This window comes from Scardinius erythrophthalmus (genome assembly GCF_964197995.2).
Source record: "Scardinius erythrophthalmus genome assembly, chromosome: 24".
NCBI lineage: Eukaryota > Metazoa > Chordata > Actinopteri > Cypriniformes > Leuciscidae > Scardinius > Scardinius erythrophthalmus.
In genome coordinates, this window is record NC_138244.1 from 19,573,222 (window position 1) to 19,585,376 (window position 12,155).

Consider the following 12,155-nt stretch of genomic DNA (forward strand, 5'->3'; position numbering starts at 1 on the left):
ATGTTTACTCTGTGTCCTTCCAATTCTTTATAGTCAATTAAAAATAAAACCATAAAAACCCATTTTCATTATTTTAATAAAATAAACCGAAGTAAAATACAATAAGAAAAACCTTAAACTTATTTTATTTCAGCCTGATACAGCATTTCACATTTTCATTTAGTTTAAATTGATGTACTAAAATAACTAAAACTTAAATAAAAAATAAAAAACAGTATAGATTATAGACTAATAAAAACTAAAGACTAATAAAAAATGGCAAACAACAACCAACAAAATGACCTACAGTTAAGTAAAATTAAAATGAACATGGAAAATATTAAAATAAAAACAATTTCAAAATATCATTATAATCGTATCTCAATGATAGTAAAATAACACTGAACACTTAAAAGGCTCACAGAAGTGCCTTGAAACACACATCCTTATTAAATGTGTTGACGTAAGTAAACAGGAAGACAGGGCGGGACATATCGAGCAGCTCCTCCCCTTTTTAAAATAGCCAATAGCGTTTAGTTTATGTCAACTCGGCCAGAGCCGTTGAGCTCAGTAAAGCTGCAGTTCCCCTTCGATACGGTTCACTCACATTGAGGGGCTGTTTACACGACAATGTTTTCAACTAAAAACGTAAAACTTTTTATGTCACAACTCGGCCAGAGCCGTTGAGCTCAGTAAAGCTGCAGTTCCCCTTCGATACGGTTCACTCACATTGGGGCTGTTTACATGACACTGTTTTCAACTAAAAACGTAAAACTTACAAAAAAAACGGCTTTTTTTTTGGCCGTTCGATTACACGACAGTGGCATTTTGGGTGCCTGAAAACGCAAAATTTGGAAGTTTGAGTGCAAGTTTTTGAAAACGGTCTCCGTGTAAACAACAAAAACGTGAATCTCTGAAGACGATGATCTTACATGCGTATTACGTGTTCTATAGTGTTTCATCGCCATCTAATGGCCTGGCAGCAGAATACAGGGTTTTTAGTCGTGGATCCGTGTAAATGGGGATCGTTTTGACAATGGTGTCGTCTGTACTTGAAAAACTCAAAGGAAAAACTTCTCCGTTTTAAGCATATAGTTGTCATGTACCCTGAGTCGGAGTTTATTCTCCTGACGCTATGGAGAAACTCAGTTTTCTCCAAAATACTGAAGCCTGATTGGTTCAGGTGCACAGACAAATGGCTTTTCAGCCCACCAGCGCTCTAAGCACTAATACTATTGGGTAAAATGGCAGTGGGCGGAGTCACACAGACCAAAACAAAAACCGCCGTTCTGACACAGAACGTGTATTTCAAAGTTTAATAACTGGCTGTAGCATTGTTTTTCAGAGATGTTTCAGAGAAGCATGTTTCCTGAATATCTGCAACATATTATGATGTTTTATGATTTAGTACATGTAGTCAAAAAAAAAATAAAAATAAAAAATAACATATGGTTTCTTTAACAGATAGGGCTATAAGTATATATTTTTTTTTAAAACAATCATACTGTACAATGTTTTTTGCATAAGAGGAAGATGTTTTGGCCAATGCGCACTTAACGGTTAAAAACTAAATTTGAAGCAACGTCTTGTGACGTAGTGTTTGTAGTGCTCACTGCAAAGGGGAAAAAACGTGCTGAGTGCGCTAACATGTCTATATTCACACATTATTCATGAGAGGTAAACCATCTAAAACAGGTGAATAATCTATTCAGCGATATAGTAAATAGAGCGGTTCTGGTGTGAAATCTGCGGGGGAATTCGACAACACTTATAGAAAAGTTTGTAGTTCATATAGCTTGAGCTTGTTTCAAGTTTTTATTGACATATTGTCTACTTTAGCACTCCGAACATGAACATGAACTTATCTGATATGTTCATGCCTCCTTTTTGTCTGTTTCACATTTTAATGTAGATTTGAATATGTTGGTTGTCTGTTGTGGGTTGTTGTGCCTGACCCCCTTCTCTCCCCTCAACTTTCTATCATTTCCACACCCATTTTTTTTTTTTTTTTACCTTTTTTTACCTAAAAAATCAAAGATGTGAACCATCAGAGCTAACATTGCACATCCACCAGTAGATGGCACCAAAAGCCTGGGTGGATTACATCTGGTTTCCACTTACTGAGAGAAGTATACTTCCATACTACATTAACTGTTTTTTAGGTATAGGCTAGAGTTTGTATACTCAGCATCATTTAAAAAATTGTGAATGAATACTCGATGATCTACTACTTTTGCAAAAATGTGCAGTATAAAGCACACTGCACTGGATACTATATCCCACAATGCAGTGTGCTCATCTTGACAAGTAGGCACTCGTATTGCCAACGGTCATTCTAACTGCACCTTGACTCATTATATGACTAAACTGAGAAAATGCAACACGTTTTGGGTTCACTTTATTTTGATGCATACAAGATGGTAGTGACAACAATTTCATTTTTTTTTTTTTTTTTACAGAACCAGCATATCTTTTTGAATGAAATACCTTGTTATGACATCACATTTAAAAATGTTCACTGAAGTTGCATTCAGTGAAAAGACTGTATGCAGGAACTGTGTTTTGTTTCAGTCTTTTCAAAAAGAAGTAAGATGCATTTAACTATGAGACGGGCAGAATTCTGAGCTAGCTTTCTGTTTCAAGGACAAGAATTCAGTCAGTATATGAAAACAAAACAATTTGTCATCACCATTTTGGGGCACTAGTACTTAGCCCTAAATGCATGAATGAATTGCCACACTTGCAATTATGATTGCATTAGCTTGGCATTTCTTTCTGCGAATCTCAAAAGCTCAGCATTAAGTCCTTATTTCTAACTTTTAATAAAATGGAGCACTTCAATGCATTTAGTGTCCATGAACCAGCTATCATTCAAAGTGTCAAGCATCTAAACAACAAATGCTTACAAACTAGAAACATTTTCTAAAGAAATGCGAGAAGTGCTTGAACATGCTAATTCCGTGTGCCACAATACCATTGTTTTTGCCCATTTTACCATCCGCTAGGGAAAATTTGTCCAAACGGTCCAAAAAGTAACATCACGATTTGAGGTATCATTAAAGTTCATAGCACATGATTGTGTTTTGTTTAACACTTTTCTTCTCTACTTTAATCTCAAATTGTATATGCTATTCTAGACGACTGTTTTGGCACTGAATGCACCATTCAGACAATTGCTTGTTTTGTGTGAATCGTTCTCATCAGTGTTCCCACCAGAGACACCCAAGAAATAATGAGGGCCTTTGTTTAGGACAAGCCTCGCAGGATGTTTTGAAGAATCATTATAGAAAGGTAAATTAGAATTTCAAACTTGCTGACACAGTCCCCCGGTCGATTCGTGATTTGAAGAGAGCAACAGGAAAATGAATACAGGAGGCTGAAGCATCCCCTTCCACATAATTATGGCAGGGCGAGCGGTTTCCTGATGTACTTGCGTTTGTATTCTATTCATTACCGATCTAAATGGGATAATCTGGTCCTCTTCTATTGCTGCAGAGCCGTCGCATTCATGATTCAAGAGCCTGCACTGCAACACTGAATTGAATTAATTTGCTTCCCCAACTGAGGTGGCAAGTGGTAGAAAAGATCTGAGCAGAGAGCGAGCTCGGAAGTGTACATGAATTGATGTGTTTGTCGGAAGTAGGATGGAAGTGACAGGACAAGGGTGAGCGGGACTAAAGGGTGGTGTGTGCACGGTAGCAACTATGAAAGAGTAGGGAAGAGTAATGGAAGAGAGATCATAGGAAATAAATGCGAGTGTTTGAGGGTGAGTGACTGAGGAGAGAGAGGAGAGAGAGGGAAGGGGGAGGTTTCCTAAGTGCTTGAGCATCAGTGACTGATAGAGGACAACATTGGAAGAGAGGTGCTGAGCATGCATCCGTCTCAAGTGTTATCTGTGCGTGCTCAGATGGGGTAGGAGATACGCTGCACTGTACGGGGCACAGTGGGAAAAGCCTGGCAACTCTGCGGAAGCTTTTTATAGACATATGGAGCAGCAAAAAAAAGTCAAAACGGCATCCATTCTGGACCAAAGCCACAAAAGCCAAGAGAAGACAAGCTACTGAAATCCTGAGCGATTTCTGGAGCGGGTTAGCTGATGTCCGGGACTCTCTTTGTCTCAGAGAATTGGCTCGTCCTCCCAGGTGTCACACCAGATGCGTTCTTCTTCTGTCAGCTCGAGTGGCAATGTGACTTGTTCTTACTTTTCTTAGTGCACTATTTGGATACATATTTTCCTCACATCAAATACTGATGGCTCCTGTGCTAAAGGCTTTTTCTTCAATGTAAAATATGCTTCATGGTAACATTTCTGAATACGTGGAATCGCAATGGAGGATGCATATGTAGATGGGGAGAAACTGAAAAGATTCACAGATGACTTTTGGTACGTCACAAACCTCTCAAAATAGAAGCTCAAAAGGGCGTTTTACTTATTTATTCTCTGGCTGTCTTAGGAACAAAAGTTCTTTCATGCCAAAAATGATACCATTTGATTTAAATTTAACATCATACGGAAAAGATCAAAGCTTTGCTGAGAACAGTTTGTTTCAGTGCTGAAACTTTTCCAATTTTCTTGATGCCCTTTTCCTTTTTGAAAGTTTTCCTTTTGAATTTCCTGACAGTTACTAGATGTTCCTGGCCTGAATTCGGTGTTTTTTAACATCAGCAGTGCCACAAACAGCTATGCGAAGATGTCCGGACCAGAGAATGGGTCTTTTATCCAAATAGGTTTAAACAACACTGTGGTGGGCTTCAGACATGAGGTCCAGTGTCCTGTCCCCTCCTGGCTGCCGCTGCTGCTGTCATTCCCATGTGAAGGATGTTTCACGGCACAGCGCTAGGACCATTTGAACCGAGCACGAGCCCTGACCGGAGAGCAGAGATCCGCAGGCACGTTAAGATGGTCATGGAACAGCTGGAGGAAGTTCTCGCCGAGCTCAAGGACGTGGCGAAAGAGCTCCGGGAGGTAAAGCACACGCTTTGGGAATGTTTTGACGGTTAAGGCATTGATTTGATAAAAATGTATTTGAACACAGTCTGACGATGAGATCCAGCAACCAAAACCTTTAAATCCATGGGTGTCCAATCCTGCTCCTGGAGGGCCAATGCCCCAGACACACTTGCCTGGAAGTTTCTAGTAATCCTGAAGATCTGGATTAGCTTGTTCTGGTGTGTTTGATTGGGATTGGAGCTAAACTCTGCAGGAGAGTGTCCCTCCAGGAGCAGGATTGGACACTCCTTTTTTAACCCCACAAGGGGTGATCTACAAGCTTGAGCAAGGCACTGATCCCTACATTGTAGTAAAACATTATGAAAGTACGCAAGTGCTTCTAGGTATGAATGATTGATTTTGTGAATTTTTGCATTCTGAAATTTGCTGAAAACAATATAATGCAACACAAAGTATGCATTCATGTTCTCAAAGTTGCTTTACCATTGTAAAAGTGGTCGACATGTTTGTAAGTAGTTTACACCCTGTTTGACTAGGGGGAGGGCCACTGTCCTGCAGAGTTTAGCTCCATCCCTAATCAAAATATATCCAAAGTCACCAGATTGTTTAGAAGGTGTGTCTGATTAGGGATGGAAATAAACTCAGTCGGAGAGTGGCCCTCCAGAACCGAAGTTGCCCATCCCTGGCATAGACGTATGAAGGTAACTCTATCGCCCCCTTGTGTACTGGGGTTTGTTACCATTTCAGGAACAATGGGACTACAATCTTGCAATCGACTGGTGAGCATTCATAATGTTTACTACTTTAATACTTTGGTTTCTGGTCTAAAAGCGACTACTGAATGCATACTTGCTAACTATAAACAAACCAATAGACACAAATACAGTTTCATAATCATACACAAGGTCACAGACACATCCATGCCCCAGTGGTATGTCCATCTAGGGGTTGTTGACTGGACAGCTTGTCACCCAAACAGCAACCAACAGATAGATTAACAAGGAGAAAGGCTTGCAGGATGACACCCCCCACACACACCGTGACACCCCATGCAAGCAAGATGTCATCTGTGATGCCTAATTATCACCCGGCGAATCAGACAATGGGCCGACATGCGCGGGAGCGCATCTGATTTCCTCATCTTCTCACCTGTCAACGTCTCATCTCTTTTGCAGTTATCTCCCTTTGTGCTGGGCGATTGCTTTCAACATTATGTGAGAGGACATCTCCTTAATTAATCGCTTTCCTCGGGTGGATATCTATCTGCCTCATTACTGTCACTGAGTCTATGAGTGTCCCAGACTGGCATTTGTCTCATCATCTCAGTCACAGCTCCTCTGGATTTGTCTCATTTGTCTCCTTGGCCAAGTTCAGGCATCACCGGTAGCTCTACCGCTCTTGCCTCAGTTAACACCTCCATCTGTCACTCACACCTTGCAGCACAGAGCCTTATTGTTACTACTGACATCTTGTTATGGTTATTAGTTTTGCCACACGCTCATCTGTCTTTCAGCTGTCTTATATTCCATAGATAACAGCCAAACATTTGTCACGAATCTGAATTCTTTGCTGCCAAATGTAACCAGTACACTGCTCAATGATACGCCTTGGCTTGATCTATCCACACAGAATTATGCAGACGTCTTAAGTTCTTTTCATGTTTGTGTAATTAAATGTTTTTGGCAAATTTGATCATGCTTTAGCTAGCAATACAAGTGTAGTACTTTCAGCTCCATTTAACGTATTTTATCATGTTTAAATCCATTGCATATAATTCCACTGATTTCCCGCCAAAAAACGCACTTACACAAATCCTGTCTGTCCTGTCAATTTTTAACCAAACTGACTTTTTTATTGTTATTATTTACAGTACATTGGTGTAAAGTACACTAATGGGAAAGCTGATGTCAGTGTTGGTTGGTGTTTTTTGAAAATCTTGGTTGTTAAGCCTCAAGCTTCTTATAATCAGCCAGGCAAACCAAGTAGCTTACACACTACTTAAAATAAATGTAAACTACTTAAAGGGGTCACTGTCTCTTTAATCACCTATAACTATAACTAGTTATCAATATTGTATATAGTAAATAGTTATCAATATTGTATATCAGAACAAATAATTAGCATAACAATTTGAAAATGTTGCTTCTGAATGTTCTCTGAATGTTCAAATTGTCCAGTTTTTATGTTTAAAAAAAGTTTTTTCTTGGTTTTGTGAACGTTAAGGGACCATTCCATTTTATTATGTTCTCTGAATGTTCTGAAACAACATTAATTTTTTTTTAATAATAACTAAATAATAAATTAATTAAATATAATTAAATAATAACTAAAACTTTCCTGGAAAAAAGGTTAAATGAAGGCATAACTGATGACGGGCCGTTGAATTATTAGAAAAATAATGCATTGCACACCCAAGGTGGCAATTCATGGCATTATTTTTCGATAATTCAACGGGCCGGAGTCAATTATTCCGCTTATACTACAGTGACCACACCTCAAAGCATTGTTCAGATGATGTATTTCAAGACGTTTGTCAGGTTTTATCCAACGTTCTTGTGTGTGGGACTAATTTCTTTTCAATCTCATCCCAAGCCTCCATTGCTAATTTCAAAATGTCATTTTAGAGCTAGTAACGGAGGCTTCAGCCACTGATAGCAGACTAATGAAGATATTAATGCAGTTAGAGAGAGACAGAGAGAGAGGGAGAGAGAGAGAGAAAGAGAGAGAGAGAAAGAGAGAGAGATGTGAATTACCTCAGTCTGTGCGTCTCTCAACAGTGTTCGGCAGCAGCAGCGTCTCTACTAGCGAAACTGTACATTTATCTGCTCTTTGAACAGTGCTGTTATAACCTCATACATGTAGGGGAAAATATCATGTAGATTTTAAATTGTTAAACTATTTTACTGATACAATCGTCAGAGCAGCACTGACAACACGTTTCTCTGCTAGTGTGTCCGTACTGTTTAAGTGGAAGAGAGAGCGGGAGAAAGAGAGTGTGTGCTTTCCGTACATAATAAAACCTAATAATTCCATAATTTGTTGGCGAAAAACATGGAAATAATTTGTTATTTTTGTCCTGTTGTTTACTATATTTATTTGCTTGGTCAGTGTCGTTGTAGGTTTTTGTTCTTTTGCTGTTGTTGGCTGTAAGGACCTTTGAAATGGCGAGGTGATATGGAAACTGTAATGCGGCCAAGACCTGCCTGGAACTACTTTAGCCGTGTGTTTCCCTGACAATAACTGCATACCTTTGAACGTTCGTCAACCAATCAGAATCAAGCATTCAACAGCCCAAATAATGTTTTTGTGGAAACATTTTTAGAATGTTATTAAAGGTCAGACAACTTTTAATGACTTTTAACGCAAGAACATTTGTTCATTACTTTCAGAGATCCTTGCCAGAACATTTGTCAAACGTTCCCGTTAGCTGGGATAGTATACCTGGAATGCAATGTAAGTTGCTTTGGATAAAAAAAACGTCTGCCAAATGCATAAATATATATGTAGACAGATAGGCCTATGATGTATATGGAGATTATTTTCAGAGCAAATATATGGGAAGTCAGCAATGCTTGATGAAAAATGTATGAGGATAGAATCTGTTTTTAAATCTAATAGTTTCTTTCAGAGTCTCCAGTCAGCCTCCAGGTAAAAAAAAAAATCAATCGCTAAAGAAGCCCAGTAGTGGTGATGGGTCTTTCTTACTGCTTTCAAATCAGGCTTCCTCTCGCAATGCTTGTCAAAAGCTTGTTCTGACTCACACTCTGTTCCAAACACACTCTGTTTAAAAGCTTTCTGGGAGGGTTTGGCAATTATCTGACACCAAGACCCGTGGTTCTGCAGGTAAGATGACTGTGAGACAAAGCGGATAAAAAAACCCCAAAAAAACATTTGGGTGGCTTTTAGAATGGAATTTATTGGAATTGTTATTGCTTTTGTTGGGACCTTTATTATAAGTTCTGAAACATAACTTTTATAACTTCTTTATTTTGTAAAACATCTGTCATAAATTGTTATAGTTCAGAAAAGGAATGAAGAGATCTTTTGAAAAATGTTTTAAATAATGATGTACATTCATATGAGATGGTGATGCCAGTCATGATCTTGGTTGGAAAATACTGTTTATTTTACATGGAGAGGGTCGCCTCATGGGAGCCGCCATTTTGAGATCACAAGTATTTGACTAACTTTATTTTTGTAATGTCCCATTATTGGACACTTCAATCACGGAAATAAATTCACCATGGCTAACTGTGAATAATGCCTTGAAAAATTGTATTGGTAACTGGAAACCTCTGCATGATGAGGCCTCCACACCACTAGATGTCAGTGTCAAGTCCAAGACGACTGATAGCATATCAAACAAAAATACTGATTCATTTTTAAAGTTGGAAGTTGTGATACATTTTCTTCACTATTGTGTTTATATCCGAATGAAACCAACAAGAAAAAATGTAGAGTGGGATGTAGAGTTGATTTTCTCCATGAGGAATTGATTGGATCGTTGATTAAGTACAAGTGTAGGCTAAATTAGATTTTTCTGTCAGTATAAGCCAAGTATATACTTAAGTGCAATTTAAATATTTTTTTGAGACATACATACTGAAATACTTTCTTGTTTTAAGTTTAAAAGAAGTATACAAATAGCACATTTGAATAAACGTCTTTTTTGTCAGGGAAATGTCACACCGCCCTCCACAGTGTAGCAGCACTCTGATCTCCGATCAGTTGTGTGTGGATGGCAAGAATGCATTAAACATGAACTGTCTGACAGCAGCGCACATCAGGGCACAACCCCATGAGAGATGATCTAATACCTCCCCCAGACAGGACCTTTCAGCGGTGTCCCAAAAATGTATCTCTCTGATAACCGCACAGAGCTTATCCTACTTGGCAGTGTTCAATATATATACTCGAAAATACAGTACATTATGTTTGTACAGCCCTCACTTGTCTGCATCGCAAAAATCTTGGGATTGTTAACGTATTGTGTGCGCTTTCGAGCTGCAGGTGCATTGTGAATGGATATTTGGACTTTTCAATGTCTGTCACTTGGGCTATTCCTGTTTACATTTGACTGCTCATTACCGAATCACAACAGCCAAAAGCCTGTGGCTTGCCGCTGAATAGCCGATCTGCTATATTATAAACACTCAATACTGCAACATCCTGGATTGAATGCGATGAGAAAGTTTGGCAGCAGCAAAGCACTGAGCTCATCAAAATCAGAAGCAGCGAAAAACAGAACAGTCTGTCATTAATAACTCTGATGTTTTAATCCAAACGCAGTGCTTTATCATCAAAATCAAAATCCAACATAACTGCATCATGAATAGCACACTAAGCTGCTTAATATTGATTAAAGATGTATTAAATCTGAACGCCATCCCATCATAGATAACCATATATGTATGTTACATAATCTTATTAAAATCTACAGACAGACTTTCTGATCAAAGAGGCTTCCATCTGTGGTATCGCAACTCCTGTGCCTTGTTTTGTCTTTGAATTGTGTGCACCAGCCTTGAGACCCTGCTCAGAAAAGGAGCTGGGTAAAGCAAGAGAAGGAATATTGATAAGCGTATGGTTGAGTTCTTATGTAAGATGCAGTTACTAGCACAGCAGGAGGACAAATTCCCTTCAGCACAAACAGATATTAAATATTCCAATGCCAGTGGGTGAAATGGGGTGAGATGGGGGAATAAAGATAGAAAGGATAGATGCATAGCCTATATATATATATATATATATATATATATATATATATATATATATACACACACACTGTATATTACTCGGCTTATGCTCAGCCACATGAACTATGAAACTACAGACATTCTTCAGGTCTTGGTCTTTTCATCAACACTAAGAAACTAGATGTTTAAAGTTGAATGGAATTCCAGGGCGTTGCGATGTGCTTGCTAAGCCATTCTGAGTGATTTTTAGCACTGTTGCTGTGGTGTTCAGGGTGGTTGTTTACTGGCACTAGTTAAAAAAGTATAACACTCTGGTCAATAGAATTGGCACAAGTTCCACCTTGAATATGGGACTTTTTCACTTTGATGGCAATTTGTAACTATTTTGCGTTTTGGTGACTATTTAGTGGATAAGTCGTATATGAACATTTTGTGCAATCTGTTTACGCCCTACTGGCGGTTATAAAGACTATTGCAACTTCCACTTCATGCCGACTTTAAAAAATGTTGTATTCCACAGAAGAAAGAGGTTCAAACTGGTTTGAATCGACATAAGCTTGAGTAGAGAATATTCTTTTTTGAGTGAACTATCCCTTTAAGAGTGAACAAAAGCTTCAGATATTGTTATGAGAGTTATTTCATGACATTTATTCAATTTTCTCTTTTTCCACTCAGGTTGTGGCCCAAATTGACAAGTTGACATCAGATATCGACCTTGACTCAGAGGATGACCTGACACTAGTGAGCTGCAACGAGGACCGTGGCGACTTCTTGCACAATGAGACATTATCTGAAAACCACTTACTGCACAATCCTCTCCGTAACCCAACCATAGCCAAGAAGCAAGAGTTAGACCTCTACCGCAGGAGCTGTGGAGACTTACCCGCCCTCAATGGACCATTAAAGGCCCCAAACAGCCCTAAAGCCTCCTGGCTCTTTGGATCTGGAGGAAGGATCCATTCTTACGACAAGACGCTATATCATGCACTGTGCTGCGATGATGATTACAATGATGATAGAGGTGGAATGAGATCATCAAGGCTGTCGTCCACAGATTCTGTGTTTTCATCTTCACCTCCAAGGTTTTTGACTCCCACATGTAAACGTAAAACTTACTCCAGCCCAGACTCGAAGAAAAGAGCCCTCCGTAGCTGCAGTACGCAAACTGTTTCTGATAAAAGCACACAAACTCCCTTCCCATACATTCCAGCCAAGCAGAGAGCTTCAAGTGACTACAAGAACTAAAACTTCTGCAAGTATCCCAAAAAATGTAAAAGAATTCACCAAAAAAATAAACGTCTGTTTTTTTTTTTTTTTTGCTGTTCCGAAACCATATGACTTTCTTTGTTCTGTGAAACACAGGAGGTGAAATTTAATTTCTTGATATAATACTTTTTTTTTTTTTAAAGAGAACTATGTGAAGCTTGACAAAAAAAAGTCACCATATGACTTTTTCAAAATCTTCTGAATATATACTACTGGTCAAAAGTTTGAAATAATTAAGATTATTTTTAAATGTTTTTGAAAGT

At 38.7% G+C, this 12,155-nt stretch overlaps 1 protein-coding gene across 1 annotated transcript; it reads left to right on the plus strand.

The window, feature by feature from the left end:
* Positions 1-4,798: 4,798 nt before the first annotated feature.
* Positions 4,799-11,871, plus strand: LOC308684841 (inhibitory synaptic factor 1; the record flags this gene model as incomplete). The annotated part of the gene is made up of 2 exons (XM_081356173.1): positions 4,799-4,945; positions 11,302-11,871. The coding sequence occupies 2 exons, from the start codon at positions 4,799-4,801 to the stop codon at positions 11,869-11,871; spliced, it is 717 nt and encodes a 238-aa protein (XP_081212299.1).
* Positions 11,872-12,155: the final 284 nt, after the last annotated feature.